General features: G+C 42.1%; 1 protein-coding gene across 1 annotated transcript; it reads right to left on the bottom strand.

The window, feature by feature from the left end:
• Window positions 1-2,391: 2,391 nt before the first annotated feature.
• On the bottom strand, window positions 2,392-21,123 carry plppr3a (phospholipid phosphatase related 3a). Its single transcript, XM_079612054.1, has 8 exons — window positions 20,758-21,123; window positions 17,983-18,086; window positions 11,317-11,502; window positions 10,959-11,088; window positions 8,522-8,717; window positions 7,934-7,991; window positions 6,922-7,095; window positions 2,392-4,444 (listed from the first exon to the last, which is right to left on the bottom strand). The coding sequence occupies exons 1-8, from the start codon at window positions 20,783-20,785 to the stop codon at window positions 3,131-3,133; spliced, it is 2,190 nt and encodes a 729-aa protein (XP_079468180.1). The 5' UTR covers window positions 20,786-21,123; the 3' UTR covers window positions 2,392-3,130.
• Window positions 21,124-22,617: the final 1,494 nt, after the last annotated feature.

The following is a 22,617-nucleotide window of genomic DNA, read 5'->3' as shown; positions in this document are numbered from 1 at the left end:
ATGTGAAATTATATTTTTTGATGTGGGCAAATTTAATTTGACAAGCTATCTTTTTTCAGCATAAAACTTAGTTTCCTCTTACAGACAGCTATGACTCATTTAATGACATTTTGAATAAACAAAAAAACATGCATTATTTTATAGATTTTATAGAAACCCCTGCTGGCCTGTTCAGTGAGAAGTGTCTGTAGAGGCCACATATCTCACTCTTTACAAACTGATTGATTGAAATGAAAGAAGCACCGCCGGTGAGCCTTTGAGCAGTAGCAGCAATAATGCAAGTGATGTTTAGGCCATTCAAGAACAATTCATGCTGACTTTACCTCTCTTTCTATCTGCCTGTGAATGCACAACATGAACACATAAACAAGCAACAGTCTTCCCAATGATCTGTTGTAAGAACAGTGTAACCGTGTCAGAGCATCAGTCTGCAGGATATGCTCACAGCGACATAACTATTTAAAATCTTCATGCATCTGCAAGCAAATTCAAATCATTTCACTCATGCTCAAATCACCATTCAGATCGCCTACACTGTGTATTGCGACTGAAATGCCAGTATGTAAATGAGAGCAGGCCAAGTCAAGTTGCTTTTTCCAAATCACTGTAATTTCAGTTTTTGTGTTGTATACTTGTCACTCCTAAATACAATTTTATTAATTTGTTCTGAAGAGCTAGTGCAAGTGAAAGCAGTATGAAGATTCTCAGACCTTCTCATATATATTCACACAGTGCACTCTTGATAAATAGGAAACTGATTAGAGAAATGTGAGGAAGCATTTGAGAAGCTAAAGCTAAGCTTAAATGCTTTCTCACATTCACTATAATAGTATGAACATTAATGCCTTTTGTTATAGAAGCAAAATGAGGGACAGCACAACTTGTTACCTTTCCATCTGTGCTCATGTAATTTGTGCCAGCTTCTCCATTTGGATTAATCTGTCGATTAATAAGTCAAGGTTCTTCACCTTATGCTTCATTTCCTTTGATAAATGAGTAATCCACATCCTGCAAGAACTTCTTCTAGGTCACAGAGATGCTTCTTCCAGGAATACTGTGTCTTTTGTGGCATGAAGTAAAATGTCCAACAATGTGAGCGAACAACTGTTGTCTTACCCTAAAACAATTTATAAAACAATGGCCGTTTAATAACCATCACAACCATCAAAAAGTATTCATATTTAACCTAATTAAATTAGCTGCTGAATACACTTCTTCACCATCTACACTTAATCATGTACTGTTCATGTCAGAGTAACCATTCAAAACTACATAGAGAACTTAGTCTGACATTAATTGTAACATGAATAATTCCATCTCATTGATTTGGTCTACTTGGTCTAAATTCCTTAATTATACACCATTGATCTCTAGTCCAGAACCCCTAAACATTGTGTCCTGCATGACAGTTGTGGTCTTGATTGATAGAACAGGTGTGGTCTTGACTTGCAGGATACTATAAATGTCTCCTCAATCACTTGATATTGGAAAACATAACAGTTTTAAAGTCATCTTCCTGCTAATCTTCCATCTTTATACATCTCCAAAAGAACAAAAAATAAAAATATATTTCCCCATTGCTGTCAAAAGCTCAATTTCCTGCCTTTTTCTTCTGCGCTGGAACAGTCATGCCAGCCTGGGCTGCAGCTCTTATGACCCACTAAGGGAACATTCACTCTTCTTGTAGAGCTGCAATATTGAGTCACAGTCTGACTTGGCCCAGGGCACTGAATGTTTAATGTACTATTTTGAAATGAGTATATGATTTGATCACTGTCTTTAAAACAGACATGTCACGCGACACGGCATTCTCTTCAACTGTTTTAATAATGACAGTCCTTTCTTTAGATAGGCCTCTTTGAAGATATTTGTGTCTTCAAAGGCTCTAATTCATTATCTGTTAAAGAATACAGTCATGTTTATTATATGTCTAGTCATCTCTTTGGAGAATTCATTAAAATATATCATGTCTTTACTTTTTTTTTGTTGAAAATGTAAAACATTAGTAAAGGTTTCTGTGAGGGCTGTGTTTAGTGGTATACGGTTGGGTTTAGGGGATAGAATATACAGTTTGTATTGTATAAAAATCATGATGTCTATGAAAATTCCCCATAAAATGTGTTTTAATTCCTATTCATTTTTAATGTACTCATGTACTCACACACGTTACATGTGGTTCCCTAAAAAATAAATGATTGAACATTGTTTAACTATTATATAAAATATACTAATGCAGACTCTATTGTTAGGCAACCATGGGATGTTGATGTTCTGAAACAATTATAAAACTAAATTATTTATCACTGTGAAATGATAATCCATCAAAACTGTCTGAATATAAATTTATGAAAGTGTAGGGAAAAAAGCAATAAACACAATCACTTGTTTTTCAGTTGATTTTGACACAAAACAATTATCAGAATTCACTGACTAAAAGCACATAGTATTATTACAATTTTATTTTTCAAAGTTTGTTACAAAAACCTTAACATTGGGCAGCAAAATGAAAGAGGCCATCCCTGCTGATATGTAACAGTCCATCCAAGGTCTAGAAGACACATAAATAAACACACATGCAACACGCACAAACAAGGAACAGTACTTCATATTTTAGTATAAAAAGGAGAAAGTGACTAGGCCTACTTAAAACTGATTCCATACACAGCAAAGCCATTATTCCCACAATAAATCTGTCCCCAGTGAGTCGTTAGAGAATTGTAACATGATTTCCTCTTGTACAATACAATGTAAATCATTGTGTATGAATGAAACCTCAAATAAAAATGTAAATATGGTTGGTTGGTTGTTTGGTCTTGGCATATGTGAACTTGGCTTGATCTTGAAAGAGGAAACATTTTCTGCACTGTAAAATTGTAAAGATGTAAAAGAGCATAAACCCTTAATACATGTATTAATTACAACTTGATTTTGTTTGTGGGTCCTCACAGTTTGTGCATGTACACTGAACAGCCTCCTCAAGTCTGTGTGATCCTCTTGGTGCTCCACTGCACTAATCCACCCCAGATGCTCAATGTGAGATAACCAAGAAGGCTGTATTCTCTCACCATCCACTGAAAACACAATTATTCACATTGGAGTCCTCCCAAAAAAAACCCCCAAAAACCCATTCTCAGTCTTTAAATTGTCTGTTTGTTTGCAAGTTCTTAAAGAAGTGGTCCGGTTCTGGGTGAGGGTGTCCGGGCTCCCAGTCTTTAGCTGAGATTGAGGAGTTACGGTGAAGTGAGGAATCTCGGCTGAGACTGCTGTCCAAGAGCAGGTCAGGATGAGGTGGCGGAGGCAGGATCCCTGGGTCGGGCTCGCTGGTAGAGGAACAGAGGGAGTCTGTTTTCATGGGACGATAATCACGCACACATTCCAGCCTGGGCAGTGTCCGACTAGTCTCATGGACCTCGGTGCTACCATTGGAGGTGCTTCTCCAGTCCCAGGTGTTCCCGTTGCCTGAAGACAGACGGACCACTGGGTGATGAGGAGCATGAGCGTCTACCGTGACGATGCTGCTTCTGTCTGGCTCCGATGGGATGCGGTAGTACGGAGACTCTGAACCTGTGCTGGAGGTAGCACAGGACGAGGCGGTCTCAGAGGACTTTGGTGTGGTGATGGTAACTGGACCGTGTTGCTTAGACATGGCAATGACCTGCATAACCCTTGGCTGGTTGGGCAGTCGTGGGGGTTCTGGCGTGGCAGCTGGTACTGGACCTCCTTTCTCTGTCATGGACAGCCATTTAGCCCTTGTGGTGACGCTTTTAGGTGACACTGGTGGTGGTCTGGTGGCTTCCTCTGGGATATGAACCAACTGTGGTGCACCGGGCCTCTGAGGTATCATCACCCTGGAACCACCTGCTGCTGTCGTTGCACCCCTGTTGGCTTGCACAGTAGGATAAAGGGAGGACGGCATGCCCAGCTCCTCTGAAGCTTCCTCCTCAACTCCATCAACTCCCTCCGCAGTTGCTCCCTCTTCCTCCTCATCCCTAAGGCTAAGACTGCGCATCTCCATTGATTTCTGCTTCCATTCGGACACCAGCTGTTTAGAACGCTGAGAGTCCATCGGCACGTGAAAGGTCATGTGACGCTGAGCAGGCTCCTCCATAGCGTTGGTGTAAGCACGGGGCAGTGTGTTACTGAAGGTCACCATGGTCTCCTTCCCCATCGGGCTGCGAGGAGCCAAGAGCTCGACATCTGCACTAGCTCTCTTCAGGCTGCCCATTGAGGCTTTCTCTCGACGCACCTTGCGGTTCAGGCCAGCAACATGAGGCGGGGCTGATAGCTCATCGTTGCTCTCAGAAGCATGGGCCTTTTGATACACAGAGTCATGGCCACGCTGTGTCAGTTCTCTTAGAGGATCTTTTTGTGGAGGATGGGGTTGCTTCAATGGCCTAGGGGAGGCCTCTTCATGTGACCTAAAGTTTCCAACCGCATATAGTGCCTGGAATATGAGAAACAATTGTTATTGTAAGGTTAATGAGAGTCCACTAATCAATCGGACATTTTTACAACATGATGTCAAGTGAATTAGATTGCACATACACCAAAAGTATGTAGACAACTAAACACTACACCCATATGTGCTTATTGAATATTTAATTTCAGAACATTGGGCATTAATAGGGAGTTGGTCCTTGCTTCTATTACAGCTTTTTTTGTAGGAAGTTTTTCCTCTAAAAATGTTATTATTGTTTACTTCCTGCGGCGATTACAAAATCAGGGTGTTCAGGATTACTTGAAAATAGGAAGGTGTGTTAGAGCAGGATTAACAAAGGTCTGTTGTGGAAACGCCTGAAAAAATAAAATGCTGAAGTAAGTGTGCAGTTATATTTTGCCTTTATAGAGCAGGGTTGTCCATGGTTTAGAAGTTTAAATCAGTTTTTATTTCAGTTTCAGTTTCATAACTAGTTTGGCTTTAGTTTTTTCAGAGATTTTTAGTCTTAGTTTATTTAAACTTTTATTTAACTTTTTTGCCAAATTTAATGTTCTATCTGTCTCCCAGTTTATTTGAGTTTAATGTGAGACCAAATATTCACTATAGGGTTCAAATCTGGACTCTGACCAGGCGAAAATATGAGCCTGATGGACTTGTTCTCAAGCCATTTCTTGGTTGTCTTTGCAATTTTGGCAGGAGTGGAAGTAAAATAATGATAAATGTTTTTGAAACAAAAAAGCTTGTTGAATTGCACTAGGCCTACTTGAAAAAATATGCATTGCATTAACACTGTGTCCACTGTTGTGTTCTGTCGGAGTCTTGTTTTCTTTAGTCACATGTCTTCCTTTGTTCTGTTTTCCCGCCACTCATTTGTATCTTACTCTCGTTATCAGTTTAGTTTTGTCACCTGTTTAGTCATTTGTATCACCTGTGTCCCATTTATCAGTGTTCAACTGTGTTTGTATTTAGTTCTATTCTGTTCAGTCAGTCCTTGTCTTTGTCCATATATTTCTCTCGGTTGTTTAGTTTTCTATAACTTTATATCGCTGCTATGCTGCAGAACTGGGGATTCCCTCAATACTTATTCTCCAGGATTCCCCTTGGGGAATTGCGGACAGGACACTTAACGCTTAATGGACTAATACAGTGATATAAAAGACCAAACTCGCACATTATTAGGGATGTAGGCTATACTAGATATAGGAACAGGCAAGTGGACTCAGATTATGAACGTAACGCACAAAGTTTCACGCTAAGCAATTCCCAGTGAAATACTGGCATAAAGTTGGCTTGACACTGGATATTCGATATTCGGAGATTTAGGGACCGTCTCTAAAGTTACATAAGACATCGGTACACACGTTTATAACTACAATAGCATTTGAAGAGAATGACTTGCAGTCATAAAACCAACTGTAAATTGTTCATGTAGGCCTAGATGTCAGGCAATTTTCAGGAGCATTGTCTTTTTGGAAAATACCAAATTCCTCTGGGAAGCAAGCCATTTTGCAATATTCTCCTGTAATCCAAAGCATTAAATGACTTTTCAAATTGAAGTAGCTCACCAATACCAGCAGCTAAAAAGGCTCCTTACACAATGGCAGCTCTTCCTCCAAGCTTCACTGTGGTAGAGATGCATTTATTATTATATTTCTGAACAGATTTTTAGAAGACTTCGCTCTGGAGCATCACCATACAACTAGTGCTTCATTGTGATTCATCCACACTCCCATATTCTGCCAAAAACTTCATTCTGTCCTTGTTTTTCTGAGACAGCAATGGCTTTTTAATAGTGCATTTGCTTAAATTGAGCTAATTAATTGGTGGTTAAGACAATTAAAAGATTAGTGTTCAGCCATGTTGGACCTTTTTATTTTTGCCCAGGAGTGTGTTTTCAGTTTCTTTGCACCCCATTCTATTATAAATGTTTGTCTGAGGAGATTGTATGGCTGTATTATGATTTTATGTTTGTAAAGGATGTAGCTGAAATAGCCAAACCCATTAGTTAGACAACCACATACTTTCGGTCATGTAGTGTAAAAGCAAAACACTTACTGTTCATACATTATACAGAGCTTAAAGACTTTTAAAGTTGCATTTAATTTTTAATTTTTTGGCTATTGATTTTTTTCCTTTTACCTATTATCTATTTTAATGTAAATTATACTTTCTGAAATTGTTTCAACCCACTTGACTGGTTATGGAGATTATAACACAAAAGCATATCAGAGAAAAGAGACGAAGCAAAGAGATGACATGGAGAGAGTGAAAAGGAGCTGTGAAATTGTCCCTGATGAATCCTGAAGGATTTGTCTTCCTCTAATAGAATAGAAATCCTAAATATAGAGCTTGCAGTCAAAAGATTAGAAAAGAGTGAAAGAAGGAAGATAAATAAGTCTTGATATCCTCAGCTAACCTAAAATTGAAGCTGTCAAAGCAAAAATTGTTCGGAGAAGCAAACTACAAAACAATTAAAGACTCACTAGATAAACAGCGATGCCAGCCCCAATCACAAAACCCACGTAGACGTCAATCGGGTGGCTTCGATACTGGGTGATTTGGGTCAGACTTGCCAGGGCTGCAGCTATGGCAAATGCAAACACCAACACAGGCTTCAATAGCTTGGTGCTGTCTGAGATGGCGGCATTGAAGTACATCTGAGTAGAGAAACACGAGTGTCACAACAATAACAACTGCTCTAGTAAAACCCCAAAAATATGAAATGACCCCAAACAGCTTTCTCAAATGAACACTTTTTTTACCCTAAAGTTTTTTTTTTGCTATTCTTGATACATTGTAAACCCTAAAGTAGATGTCATAATATTATATTTTTAATATAATTTAGAGCTAATTCAATATAATCTAGTAAAAATAGTGACGCTTTAATCATAGAACTTACAAGTTAAATCTACTTGCAGCTACTTCATTTTACTTACATGGTTTAAGTTTGCTATTTAAGAAGATGCTTGTACTTCCATGGGAAAAGACATGCAATACCTAGTCCACTTTACTTGAGTTAAAGCCCTCAGTTTCTTTTTTTTTTTTTACAACAACCAGTTTTCATGCTTTTAAAGTACGGTCAGCCAATTAGATTCTACAGGATAACATTAATTTCCAATTATAATTAACTAAAATACTCCAAATGTAGTTACAGCAGCTTGAATGTTTCTCTTCACAGTCCAGAGAGAATGACTTCATTAACAGTTGGAATCCCACATTGAGTTCAACGAGGCATAGCTAACAAAAGAAGACTAATGAGCATCTCTAGCTCTACAGCTGGGAGACACCAAGCTGACTGTGGCCTATATACTCTGCACTCCATCAGTAGAGGTCACTCAACAGTTGACACGGTTCTACGGTGCTTAATGCTGATGCCGGATCCTTCTAATAACAGTGATAGCTCAATAATCACAGTGGCATGGTATTCAAAATAACAAGTATTTTACATCAAAGTGAAATCAAAGTGCCCTGAGAGAAGTACAGAGAAATGCTTACGGAGATGTAGACAGCTGCAAACCCAGACAGAGTGGCGTGCTGGGAGGGGAAAGTTTTCCTGATTAGACAGATAGAAAAAAAGAGGAAAATATTAATTCAGTAACGCATCACATGAATAATCAAAAAAAAAAAAAGAAAAAAAAAAGAGCACAGCCAAGAGTTTTAGCATGTGAGGAAAAAATGTAAATGAGCCAAGAAAGAGATGCAGAAGGAATGTACCACACTTCAGTGAGCAAAACACAATGTCATTTCTGTTCCATAGCTTCCTTGTTCTATGTGCCTCCTGACAATGATTTGAGGACAAATCCATTCGTAATCCTTGTTGGAAAACATTGCAATGGGATAGAAACTAAAACATTTAAATAAACATAAAGAACCTCTATTTTTCATCTTGTTTAGCCCACACATTGGATACGGAACACTAGGGGGACAAATTGCTCATATGGATAGTGCTGTTTATTTATATGCAATGTGTTTTTTTAGCAGTTATATGCAAATATGCAAATCATGTAATAGCCTAAATGCAGGAACAACATAAATTTACCCAGTCATATGTGAGAAAGCATGGTGTTGTTTATGTGTATTCACCTTGCTGACAGGATGGCATACTGGTCCCGGCCTGAGCAGATGTCCTGGGTTATGTAGGGGTTCTTATCACAGGCCACGCCCGGCAGTGTGTAGTTGGGTTTGCACACAGTTAGGAAGAAGGGAGTATGATAGCCAGTTGCCAGCTGGATAACGTCAGTCACCAATGCAGTGGCGCACAGCCCAAACACATGAACACCTGTAAGGGGACGAGAAACTGTCAGTGTGGAACCGTCTGAACAGAGCCAGGCTTGTTTTTGTTTGTCTGCGTGAGTCTTACATAGCCAACACTCGAACATATGCCTCTACCAAAATAGACAAACCTGTAAAAATGTCTGAATGCGGTCGAGTGTATGAATAATGAATGTCAAAAGTCAGAGGAGGTCCCAAGTCCCAAGTATAAAAACCAAGAATAAGAGACCTAGTGGACCATCAAATTGTTCTCCTCAAGTTATCATTTAAAGCTGTTTTGTGTATACAAGTACCATTCAAATGGGTATTATTTCATTTTAACTGTACCCTTAATCTCTTTATTCAAAATGTTGAGTATACTCGACAAATTTGTTTTAGATTTTTTATTTATGACACAAGTTGTCAGGTAAACTTCCAGATGTTTCTATAACATATTGATTGGTCGTTTATGAGATGATTTGTAGGTCAGCTTAGATATAAAATCAGAAATGCATATGAGAGGGACTGAGAAATACCTGAAATATCTTTGTACATTTCTCCATATAAAATGTCACTATTAAAACTATTAAAACACATTACATAACAGACATTAAGAGGGACAAGTCCTCCCCAATAATTAGAAATGGCCAAATTGTTTCTTGATGCTGCTCTGCTCTCCTCCATTAGCCTACGCACAGCTCTGTTTGATGTTCGGATGATAAAAAGTTTTAAAAGTTACACTTTTAGCTGGTCTGTCTCATTTTTTGTGCTCGTCACTGTAAGAATGATTGAGATGGCCAATCAAATCAACGTAGGCGAGCCTTACTTTTCAGAGAAGATGAGCGTAAATTCCAACGCGTTGCTTCAGTTTTAGCAGTTAAAGATTGTGTAGTGAGATGTACGTAGCTAAACATTTAATATCTGACACCTGTTTTACAATAGAAATGTTCAGAAGACCGACAGTAATATCCAGTGATGCAAACTAGTCAACTTTTTTAATGAAATCTCACCATTTAGAATTGAAAATATGCCATTATTTAAATTATTTATGTAGGCTAATTCATTACTGAATGTGACGAGACAAGAAACGTTCTCCGTTTTTTACATATTAGACATTCGAAATAAGAGTGAATGTGTGCATATTTTTAAATCATTTAAATTGATTAGCCAACTTCATAACAATAGACCTGGAACTTCTTAATCCCCTTTAATCCCTTTGAATCCTTTATTTAATTCCTTTAATTAAAAAGACCAATAAAACAATACCCCCCTCCCCCACACACACAAACAACAGTGTGCTATGTTTTTGAAGACATAGTTACGGCCTTGTCACTAAAGATTTCTAATTTAAGTTTATTTAGCAAAGTTTGGGAGGAGCACGTCCAGGTAATCCAACCAATCAGGAAGCTGATATATAAAGCACTCACCTCTGCCCCATGACAGTTTCACAGCATCCCTCCACCACCCCATTGCCTCACTCTCAATAATAATAATATGTTTGATTTATAAAGCGCCTTTCAAGAACCCGAGGACACTACATTTTTTAATGTTGATAGATACAATATACAATCAGGATACTTTTTCTTGGCTGGTTCCTTTCCCAGTCAAGGAGGGGGGAGTTTGGGCCAAATTCCGAGCTCGGAGCCCTCTCCCGGACTGTACGCCAAATGCGCATAATTTACTATGTATGATTTCAGGTACATGTGAACTTGAGAAATACATGCTGTTCGTTTGAACTATCTATCCGTCAAAGACTCCTGAAAAAATATATAATACAGTTTCCACAAAAATATTAGCAGCACAACTGTTTTCAACATTGATAATAAGAAATGTTTCTTGAGCAGCAAATCCGCATATTAGAATGAGTTCTGAAGGATCATGTGACTGTGATTCAGCTTTGGCATAAATTATTTAAAATATATTAAAATTGAAAACAGTTATATTTTCAATACAAATATTTCACATTATAACTGTTTTTTTACTGTATTTTTGATCAAATAAATGCAGGTTTTGTATAAAAATTTGGTATAAAGTGACCTCTTTACAAACATTAAAAATATTACAGACCCCAAACTTTTTTAATCATTATTTTTATTCTATTATTTATATTTCAATATATTTCTTATTCAGATGTTGTATTTAAGTCTATACATGTCCAGTATATTGGCTATTGAATAATGCATAGTTCTCCCTGCAGAATAACATAATCATTGCATTTGTTTCATATTTAGATTGCCATTTTCAAGACTTGAGATCTCTCTTAACATACCCACAAAGCGCACAGTTCTGCGTAAGAAGGAGTTGAAGTTGCATCCTCCTGCATTGATACTTCCTTCTGAACCAGAGCGAATCTTCAGTTTGGACTGCATGCAGTACATCAAGGCTTCACCCAGCATGATCTAAGCCAAAAATGCACGGAAGATTGAGAGCTGCCTGAAGCATCATAAGAAATCCAATCTGTCAAGTATTTAATTATGCTTTTCACAAGATGCTAAAACTCTATGCACTTCACTGTTACTGTCCACATTGCATCAATGAATAGAGTAACAGGATTTTGTATAATTTTCACAGAAGCTACACTGGGATAAATAGGTTAGGCTGTTTATGAATAGAGTATGAACACTCACAGACGCTGCAGGGCCAGCAAAGGCCAGGCTGAGCAGCATGAGCAGAGGGATGAGCTCGTCTCCCGTTTCCACATAGGGCATGCTCAGTGTGCGGTCATGGCAACGGAACCCAACTTTGGCTGGCTGCAATACGTCTGTCAGCTCCAAGAAGTAAAGAGAGATCATGGAGGATGCCACTATTGGCAGCTGAGATAGAGAGAGAGAAAGAATAGGTGGGTTATGGGAAAGGTGGCACAGGAGAGGATTATGGAGGGAGGAATCAGTCAACAATTACTGCATGGACACATTCATGAATTATTCATGCCAACAATATTAGGCATACAGTGGCCCCCCGAAACATTTGAACACTTAAGCCAAGCTTAAAAATGTATAAATTTCTTGGCTTTAAATAACAAAATATCAAACCAAGGTATTTATTTGAAAAACAAAAACAAAAAAAACAGTGTGGACGCTCTGCATATTTTAAAAACAAAAAACATATTGGCCTGGTTTCAAAGACAGGGCTGATTAAGCCAGGATTATGCCTTAGTTCAATTAGGATATTTACCCCTGGTTTCACAGACAAGACTCAGACTAAAATGCATGATTGAGCTGTGTTAACTGAAATATATGTCACTGACTCTCTGACATATCTTAAAATAAGCCAGTGCCATTGTTTTGATACATGCATGCTTCGAAGCTTCGTGTCACGGGAGGAACACAGGAAGCAAAAGCAGGTACTCAGAATATTTATTGAACACAAAGAAGTACTCAGTCCACTATCCACTAGGCTGGCGATTCAGGCTCACGCAGGGACCCGATGGTCAGACGAGTGCAGGTGAAGTGAGTAGTGCTGATCCAATCCAGGTGCCGACGTGAAGTGAATAGGAATACCACACGGAACAGGAAACACAGAAGGAACCCAAGACACGACCGATCTCATGGAGAGGAACAAACAACAATCCGACACTGAAACAGAGAATGAGGTGAGTATTTATGGGAGATGGAACGAGCTGCAGCTGTGAGTGATAATGATGGTAATCAGCTGGAGCGCTGATAGACACGTGAGCGGGACAACGCCCACTCACACATAAACAAACAAAGACACGAGACGAAAAGGAGGCAATGCACTTGACCACCGTGACAGTACCCCTCCCTCTAGGAACGCCTCACGGCGTTCCCAGACTCCCTTACCTGTCGATTGTAATCATCGATCAGAGAGTGATCCAGGATGCCACTGGTAGGAACCCAACTTCTCTCCTCTGGACCGTAACCTTCCCAGTCCACCAAGTACTGAAATCCGCGTCCCCTCCGCCTAGAGTCCAGAATGCGACGGACCGAATAGGATGGTTCCCCATCTACGAGACGCGGCGGTGGGGGAACCGGGACAGGCGGATTAATGCGAGAAAAGAAAACGGGCTTAATTTTAGACACATGGAATACCGGATGAATTCTCTTGTACGCTAGAGGAAGGTTGAGGCGGACTGCCACCGGACTAACAATCTTGGTGACAGAAAACGGGCCAATGAATTTAGGAGCTAATTTATTAGACACGGAGCGGAGCGGAATATTCTTGGTAGAAAGCCACACTTTGGAACCGACGACGTATACGGGAGGCCTAGACCGGTGGCGATCGGCCTTGGCCTTGGTGCGTGCCCGTACACGGAGGAGAGTCTCCCGGGCTCTCGTCCATGTGCGGTGACACCTCTGGACAAAGGCGTGAGCAGAGGGGACCGCGACTTCGGATTCCAGACTAGGAAAAACAGGTGGCTGGTATCCTATACTACACTTAAAAGGAGAAAGGCCCGAAGACGATACTGGCAACGAATTGTGGGCGTACTCCACCATAGACAGTTGCTGACACCAGGAGGAAGGATTCTTCGCAGCCGTACATCGCAAAGTTCTTTCCAAATCCTGGTTGGCTCTCTCAGTTTGACCATTGCTCTGGGGGTGGAACCCCGAAGACAGACTGACCGTCGCCCCCAGCAGCTTACAAAACTCTCGCCAAAATTTGGACACGAATTGGGGTCCCCTGTCGGAAACCACGTCTGTCGGGAGGCCATGTAACCGAAAGACATGATTAACGACTGCAACCGCTGTCTCCTTGGCTGAGGGCAATTTGGGCAAGGGAATAAAGTGAGCTGCCTTCGAGAACCGGTCCACCACGGTTAAAACTACCGTGTTACCCTGGGAGGGTGGGAGGGCGGTAACAAAATCTAGCGAGATATGGGACCAGGGTCTCGAAGGCACCGACAGCGGTTGGAGTAGCCCATCTGGGGGTCGATTGGACGCCTTGCCAATGGCACAGACTGAGCAAGCCAAAACAAAATCGTGAACGTCGCGAGCCATAAGCGGCCACCAGAATCGTTGCTTGACTACAAATAGAGTACGACTAACTCCTGGATGACAGGCTAGACTAGAAGAGTGACCCCACTGAATGACGTCTGGACGAAGTTTCTCTGGCACAAATAAACGGTTAGGAGGACACCGGATCGGAGGCGTTACCCCTTCTAGAGCCTGCTTGACTCTCGACTCGACCTCCCAAGTGAGCGCAGAGATAATTAAGTTCTCAGGAAAAATGCGCTCGGGAGTAGATGCGTGTTCGGAACGATCAAAAATACGCGACAAAGAATCGGGTTTGATGTTTTTGGAACCCGGACGATACGAGAGGGAAAAATCGAAACGGCCGAAAAAAAGTGCCCACCGAGCCTGCCTGGAGTTCAACCTTTTGGCGGTCCTAATATATTCCAAATTCTTATGATCGGTCCAGACCATAAAGGGTACCCCTGACCCCTCTAACCAGTGGCGCCATTCTTCCAAGGCTAACTTGACTGCCAACAACTCCCTGTTGCCAATGTCGTAATTACACTCAGCAGGTGATAGACGATGAGACAAAAACGCGCACGGATGCATCTTGTTGTCTGAAGGAGAGCGTTGGGAAAGAACTGCGCCTACCCCCACCTCTGACGCGTCGACCTCCACCACGAACTGACGTGAAGGATCAGGGGCGATGAGAATGGGAGCCGAAACAAAGCGGCTCTTGAGTTTGGAAAAAGCAGTTTCGGCTGCTTCTGTCCACCTGAACGCAGTTCTGGGGGAGGTCAAGGCAGTCAGAGGCGCGGCTAGTTGGCTAAAGTTGCGAATGAAACGCCGGTAGAAATTGGCGAACCCCAGAAACCTCTGTAGGGCCTTACGGGAATCTGGGTTTGGCCAGTCTACCACAGCCTTAACTTTGTCAGGATCCATACGCATTCCCTCAGCCGACACGATGTGTCCTAAGAAAGGAACCGACTGTGCATGAAAAACGCATTTCTCCGCCTTGACAAAAAGCCCATTCTCTAACAACCTTTGGAGTACTCGTCGGACGTGCTGCACATGTTCCTGGAGAGACGAAGAAAAAATCAGAATGTCATCCAGGTAAACATAAATAAACTGATCGATCATGTCTCGCAGCACGTCATTGACGAGTGCCTGAAAGACTGCTGGACTATTGGACAGCCCGAAGGGCATGACCAAATATTCAAAGTGTCCTCTAGGGGTGTTAAAAGCAGTCTTCCATTCATCCCCCTTCCTGATGCGGACCAAATGATAAGCATTACGTAAGTCTAATTTTGTGAAGAGAGACGCTCCCTGCAACCTCTCGAAGGCTGAAGACATCAGCGGCAAAGGATAAGTATTCTTCACCGTGATGTTGTTCAGCCCCCGGTAGTCAATACAAGGTCGCAGTGATCCGTCCTTCTTCCCCACAAAAAAAAACCCCGCCCCCGCCGGAGATGAAGAAGATCGGATGAACCCAGAAGCTAGAGAATCAGAAATATATTTCTCCATAGCCTGCCTCTCAGGAACCGAGAGTGAATAAATCTTGCCTTTAGGCGGAGACGTACCTGGCAGTAAATCTATAGCACAGTCGTAGGGACGATGCGGAGGAAGAGAAGCAGCCCTTGACTTACTGAACACTTCTCTCAGGTCGCGGTACTCCGAGGGCACGTTTGACAAATCCATCACCTCCTCCTGTAACACAGGAACAGACACCACAGAACATGCAGACACAAGACAAGACTTATGACACTCAGTGCTCCAGGCTGATATGGTTCTCTGTTTCCAGTCAATGCGTGGGTTGTGATGATCTAACCAGGGATGACCAAGAACAATGGGTGTGTGCTGAGAGTCCATGATGTAAAATGCAATGGTTTCTGCGTGGTTTCCTGAGGTGATGAGTGTGAGATCCTCCGTGATCTGAGAAATGGCTGGAAGAGGCTGTCCATTGAGAGCATGTACCGTGATTCTCTGGGGAAGTGTTCTGAGGGGAATTTGAAACTGTAACGCGAAAGAGTGATCCATAAAATTACCTTCTGCCCCGGAGTCCACCAGTGCGGTGCATGGGTGATCGTGGATAGACCATCGGAGTCTTACCGGGAGGATGGTGGATGTGGATGAGGACTTCTCGGCGGAGATCCCACCCGATAGTAGCCTCAAACTTACTATCGGGCTTGGCCTTTTACCGGGCAGGCGAATGCAAAGTGCCCCGCTCCGCCGCAATACAAGCAAAGGCCTTGGGACCTCCGCCTCTCCCTCTCCTCCCGGGAAAGCCGAGCTCTACCCACCTGCATAGGCTCGTGATCGAAGGGACCGGCCGCGTCCATGCCACTGGACCGTAGATGTTCCCTACCTCCGCGAGGCATGTCTGATGGCGCTCGTGGTCCCACCCGAGCTAGGCGAGAGTCCACCCTCAGGGCCAGATCCATAAGATTGTTAAGGGAGGTGGGCAGGTCCAGGGCATAGATCTCCCTCTGGACGCGGTCGGCCAGCCCATGCAGGAACCTATCCCACTGCGCCTCCTCGTTCCAGCGACACTCGGCCGCCAGGGTCTTAAATTCGATGGCGTAGTCAGACACCGAACGATCCCCCTGGCGCAGTTCTGATAAGACCCTGGCAGCCTCTCTCCCCGCAACCGCACGGTCGAACACTCTCCTCATCTCGGCTGAGAGTGCCTGGAACGAGGAACAGCAGGTCTCCTGGTTCTCCCACACCGCCGTTCCCCATAGTGCCGCTCTCCCAGTCAGCAACGTGAGTACGAAGGCCACCTTAGATTCCTCCCTCTCGAAGATTCTGGGCTGCAGGGCGAAATGCATGCCACAACGTGTAAGAAATGGACGACAGAAGTTGGGCTCACCAGAATATGGTTCCGGAGTGGGTAAGCGGGGCTCCGACTGGGAGGCGGGCACTGGTGGAGTGGGAGGAACAGGCGGTGGAGCTGGCGCAGCGGGAGGTTGCAGCTGTTGAAAACGCTGGGTAAGCTCGGACACCTGCGAGACGAGAGCCTGAATCGCACGCGCTGCCTCCTCCTGATGCCGATCCTGTGCATCCATCCTCTGAATGCTAGCGCGCACAAAATCGTCCATGGTTGCTGAAGTTCCACCTGCTGCTTCCATGATGTGGTCGGATTGTTCTGTCACGGGAGGAACACAGGAAGCAAAAGCAGGTACTCAGAATATTTATTGAACACAAAGAAGTACTCAGTCCACTATCCACTAGGCTGGCGATTCAGGCTCACGCAGGGACCCGATGGTCAGACGAGTGCAGGTGAAGTGAGTAGTGCTGATCCAATCCAGGTGCCGACGTGAAGTGAATAGGAATACCACACGGAACAGGAAACACAGAAGGAACCCAAGACACGACCGATCTCATGGAGAGGAACAAACAACAATCCGACACTGAAACAGAGAATGAGGTGAGTATTTATGGGAGATGGAACGAGCTGCAGCTGTGAGTGATAATGATGGTAATCAGCTGGAGCGCTGATAGACACGTGAGCGGGACAACGCCCACTCACACATAAACAAACAAAGACACGAGACGAAAAGGAGGCAATGCACTTGACCACCGTGACACTTCGGTGTCATATGCAACATCACTAGTTCATACTAATTCGATGAACTGCACATGTGATACTAACCAGGACACCTGTGTGAACTTGAGAGCAACTGACTTTATACAACCGCGAAAACTTAACTTGAGACCAGTTATTTAAATTAATTTCAAAATAGCAAAAGAGTGATGTTAGTTCTAAGAAAAGCTCTGATATAATTTGTTTGATATATTTTTTAATCCACTGTAATGACATTCAAACAAGTAAATCAAGTCAAAATTATAACAATGATAAGTCTAGAGGTAACTACCGTAGTTACATTCATGTTTCACAATCATTTTTCTTAGATGTTTACATCAATATTATCTCCTTGAAAAGGAATAAAGCAGTTTAAGCCCAAGTAATCCTTGCTGAAACCCTGTTCAAATCTCTTAACCCTGGTTAAAGAGGTACTTGACATCGCCTTCATTTATGTTTTCCATTATCCAGCTTATGACTCACTATATGTAAAATAAATGCCATCTATGGTGTTAAAATATCAACTTCACATTTGTCGTTATATGTCAACTTCACAAATGTCAAATTATACAGCTAAGATGCACATTTCATTTTACAAGCTCATAAGATTCATCACATCATTATATTGTAACTCAAAGCGACATGTAAATGGCATTCTGTAGATGACTCTCCTCACAAGATAAGGCAGTGGAGCGTGACATGTCATGCAATTTTTTTCGTCAGTTTAAGGGCAGGATGAAGAAGGCTTGTAGAGATTGTTAAAGCTTCACCACAACAACTGAAATACAGTGAGAGCATACCTCCACAAAATAGAAACATGGCAGTAATGTCATGCTGTCTTTGGGAGGCTTCTTCTTGGGCTTGTCTTTTGGAGACATCATTTTGGGGTTTGGCCGAGTAAAATCTAAAAGTGAATACAGTCAAGACAGAATAAGATCAAACACATGATATTTAGATATTGTTGAAAAGATAAGTAAGTGTCTATGCTTGTGGTATTAAATAGCCTGCAACTTTTAATTGGCTCAACCTAAAACGGTCTTGGAATAGTTAAGTGTTCAAATCAGTCTGGTTGGTAAATGGATCACTGGGCATGTTTGTAAGTTGTCTTGCTAAGCATGCAAATATGATGCGGATGTGTAGACACATTCAGAGAGTGTAAATTTATTACACTGATTAAAGCGTCAGTAGGGTTGTTTATGTAAATATATATAGAACAAAACTTCCATGAACTGATTGATTTTTTGTGTGATATCAGGCTCATCAACCCCTTGTGCATGTAATAAAATCCACTGGTCTTTGCGCTAAAAAACTCTCAAGTTGGCTTGGGGAGTGCTTTGTGTTCCATGGTACTGCAAAATATCATTTAACTGTTCAAGATCTTATTAAATTACAGGTACAGCTTTTAAGGGGTTCAAAAACAGAGCTTTAGGACACATTACTGCAGTCCAACATTAACGGTTTTGGATGATATTACAGCATTGTGGTGCCATTTGATGAGGTAGACTGCATAACCAGTCAATATCGTGATTTAATACTACTGCCTAGTATCATATTAAAACAGTGATGTGAATATTTGCACTGTAAATTGTCAGTTCTGCATACCCAGACAACTGATTAGTGACTTAGTTAGGCGTCCCTTATTGGAGTTGCCTAGTGGAATTCACTATTGACATGGCATGCATTAGCTTGAATAGCCACATCTCTCTCCAGGCGGACAGCTAATGAAAGTTGGGTGACACATGGTGGCCACATCGGCTTCCACGCCTCACACTGCACAAACAAAGAAGGCTCTTTTCAGGGTAGAGGGGACTATTTATCTTGCACAACTTTGTTTGTCTCTGAAGAGAGAGGGGGATAAGGAGAAGGCCGGGAATGAACAGACTCAAGTCTGTGCTGTCAAGGAGTCTATTGGCTGGCAAATAAAAAGAGCTTAGCAATAAAGCAGCAATCAAGTCGGTCTGTGAGCCTCTCGAGCAATGTGTCTGAGCTGGTGGGAAGTTGGTGCTGAATAAATACGTACTAGTAGAGAAAGTGAGAGATTATTTAACTCATTTTAGTGGGTCCTTACTCGACGCTGGAAAAAGATGCTTGAAAAGAACCTGAAAGAGAGTCTGCACAGGGCCCATGCCCAAGATCTAATATAACCCAAAATGTCTGCAGTGAAAGAAGGGACTTCAGTTATATTGTGGGTTGTGTAGCCTAATGTTAGCAAATTCATGCTTTGAAAAACCAAATTCAATAATTTATCAGTTTCGCCTTGGGAATTTAACATTTTTTGTTGGTTAAAATAGCTAATACTTTTTTTCTTTTTTCTTTTTGTTTGCTGTAACAAGATGCAACGTCAAGTAGCCTACATACAATTAATTATAACTTTATTATTTAATTATTTATGTTGTGTTTATTGTTTGCATTTTATATAGATTCAGAAATGTGTAACAAAATATTAACTTTTTTCCTTGCTTTCTGCTGTCTCAATGGTTTCTAATTGGCTGTCAATATTTTTATTCTTCATCAGCTGGAAAAACATAATAGTACTTCAATTGATTCCAACGATATCGTTCCTCTGTGTCCTAATCGTTAGCTGTGGTGTGGACTCAAAATTGTCGACTAGAACGATTATAAAAAATGTAGTTGTCGTTATTGTTACAGTTATCGTTCCAGGCGAGAACGGGCCTTTATGCTTTGTCGATGTCCTAGAGCAGTATGCGACGAACTTGTGACATATGGCTACTTCCTCAGGCATAGGCAACTTCTGTTCATGAGCGTCTATTTAGTGCACTCTTTTATGTTTTAGCTTTTGTCTACTTTAAAATGACTTTTTGGATACTGAAACGTTTACAAATGCATATTAAATGTACACTTATTAATAAAAAGAATACATCGATTTTAGGACCCCCCTCCCTCGCCCCCATCTTTTTTTTGTTTTGTTTTGACCCCTGTGGTTATGTGTGATTGTGTGTGTGCTGGGGTTGGGTGAACAGAACACACCCGAACACACCCGCCCCCCACAATTCCCACCCTTTAATCACTGATCTACTGTACCAGCTGCGCTGTCCACTACACGGTACTGAAACTGCTCTGACTGAGCAATGCTCTGAGTCTGACACATGGCTACAACGGAGATGTTACATTCAAAAGGAAGATGAAGATCATCTGTGCTGAATAGACCATGCATACGCAATTTCACGGAACATTTTTATTTGTCTTTTAGCATATAATAGCCTAGCATATCTTAGGCTATGTGAAAGCCCCATTTAATGTAAATTAGGCTAGGCTATTTTCGTTTTTCCCCCCTTCTCTCAAATTTGGCATTTCAAAATGTCCTCGTGGTCAGTTACCATCTCACATACACCTCTCTCCTCTCCTGAAATGGTGTCATGAATTATTCTGGATGTCGTACAGAAACACCCGGCGTAATAAGGAACTTTTTATAATTAATGTGTAAAAAAAATATAGCCTACTACGAACCAGCCCCGAAATCTTGATTCTACATGTCAGCTTTCAGCATGTCTGCTTTTAAGGGCTCCCAGGAGCAGGCTAGGTCACCATCCGATTGACAGACACTGATATCTAACCTCTTTCTCGTTGATGTTGGAAATTCATCGACTCCCTCCGACCCCTTCGCCGTCGCTTCGTTCGTCTGTGGTGCTCCAGCTTTCCTCAATGCGACTTAATCCATTTCACGCTTGTACAATATTTCTTTGTGTTCACTTCCCCCCCGTCCGCTGAAGGTAAGTGATCGGATAAAAGTATGAATGGGACTGGACACTCCACTTATATTTCCTCAACGTAGCAAAGTCCCAGAAGTAGATGTGAGGAATTTCCTCGGAATTGGGCCACTTTCTCATGAAGATCTCAAATACAGAGCTCTCGGATGAGCGGATAGTAATCGAAACAGGAATGCAGTGACAGTGTAGGGCACCGTGAACACAAAAGGCTACTGGGAAGGGGGTTTCTTGAGGGAGGGGACAGAAATGAGGGAGGAGGCGGTCCACTTTTTAACACAAACACACGGAGAGCATCTTAACCCCCGCTTATTTCCAGTCATCAACCCGTAATGTGCTAGAAAAGAGATAGAGACGCGACAGATTATACTAGTTCTGTTCACGACCGCAAGGGTTAAGTCGCGCGCTCCTCTCTTTGTGCATGTGCATCGACTGCTCCATCATGCTGGACGTTATCTGTACTTTTAGATACTGAGGTTTTCTTCTCGGAGCAAATGTCTGATGTGGACCCACGTTATAAAGCTTAGGGTCTTTGTTTATTTTTGTATGGGGTGGGGCTGCATTTGGACCATGCGCTCCTTTGTGTCTAGGTATGTTTCCCGTCACAAGCGAACAGCAGCAGCACATGGCGCACTACGCCTCCAGTGAGAACATGTCAGCGCGTCATCGCAGGCGCACGCTCATTCCTTGCTGCTTCTCGCTTGAGTGAATCTCGCATTTTCCTTGAATCATAGGGCGACCATGAGTGTTTCTGGTCTTGGATTATTTGTTGTTCTCTGAACCACTTTTGTTCATTTGTTCAACATTACCCAAATCCAGACACACTCTATCTTTATAGAACACGAAGACTTCCGTCTAAAGTTTTTGTTTAATGTTAACATTTTTATCAGCCTCGCTTCTATGTATAGGTTTCTACCCAAGAACAGGTGTTGTGCCGAATTTCGACCCCCTGCCAAACTGGGCTGAGACTGGGATTTAGTCAGTTTGAAGTGAAAGTATTTAATGAACGTACAATGTGCGGAGAGCATACAGCATTCACGCAATATTAGGCTATCTCGTTATCTCATTTTTGACTTGATTTGTAATGTATTTTTGAATAACTTAAATCCAATGTTGTCTGACAGGAACAGGGCACTAAATATAAATGCAAAGCCCTCCTGCAAAATCTCAGCACACATTGCTCCAAATGTGCCATACCAGAGAACTGAAGCAAGGGGCAAAAAAATAAAATAAAAACAGCTCCTCCCCCTATTTCCCCCCTCTCCCACACTAGAAGAATGGGGGGTCTCCTCTGAGCAATGCGCTTACCGTTAGTTTCCCAGGAGACTGGATGAGGCCTCTTGGGCAGTCCTCGTATACCTCAGGATTGGGCCCAGCTGCAGAGAGTTAATAAAATCATCAGTCAGCCATTCAGCCTCACTCTTCACGTCCTCTCTGGCCAATTAGTCGCACACCCTATGTGGCTCGACTGCCTTCACAACATGTTTCATGCTCTCGCCAATTTCATACACACTCATTACAGACTCAAAATGGAGAATGAGGCACTAGACCTTGTAGCTTCTCCAAGTGTCACAGTATTCAAATGTAAGAGCTTCTCTCTTGAAACGATCTCTGTGTATTAATCTCAATTGAATTCTTTTGGGATCAGTTATTACGACAACTGACCTAATTATTGTGTCTAAATATGCTGCTCTGGTCCTCGCAGGTTCA

The sequence above is a fragment of the Phoxinus phoxinus genome (genome assembly GCF_949152265.1).
Source record: "Phoxinus phoxinus genome assembly, chromosome: 5".
Taxonomy (NCBI): domain Eukaryota; kingdom Metazoa; phylum Chordata; class Actinopteri; order Cypriniformes; family Leuciscidae; genus Phoxinus; species Phoxinus phoxinus.
The sequence above is the reverse complement of the archived record's forward strand: the minus strand, read 5'-3'. Positions and strand labels throughout refer to the sequence as shown.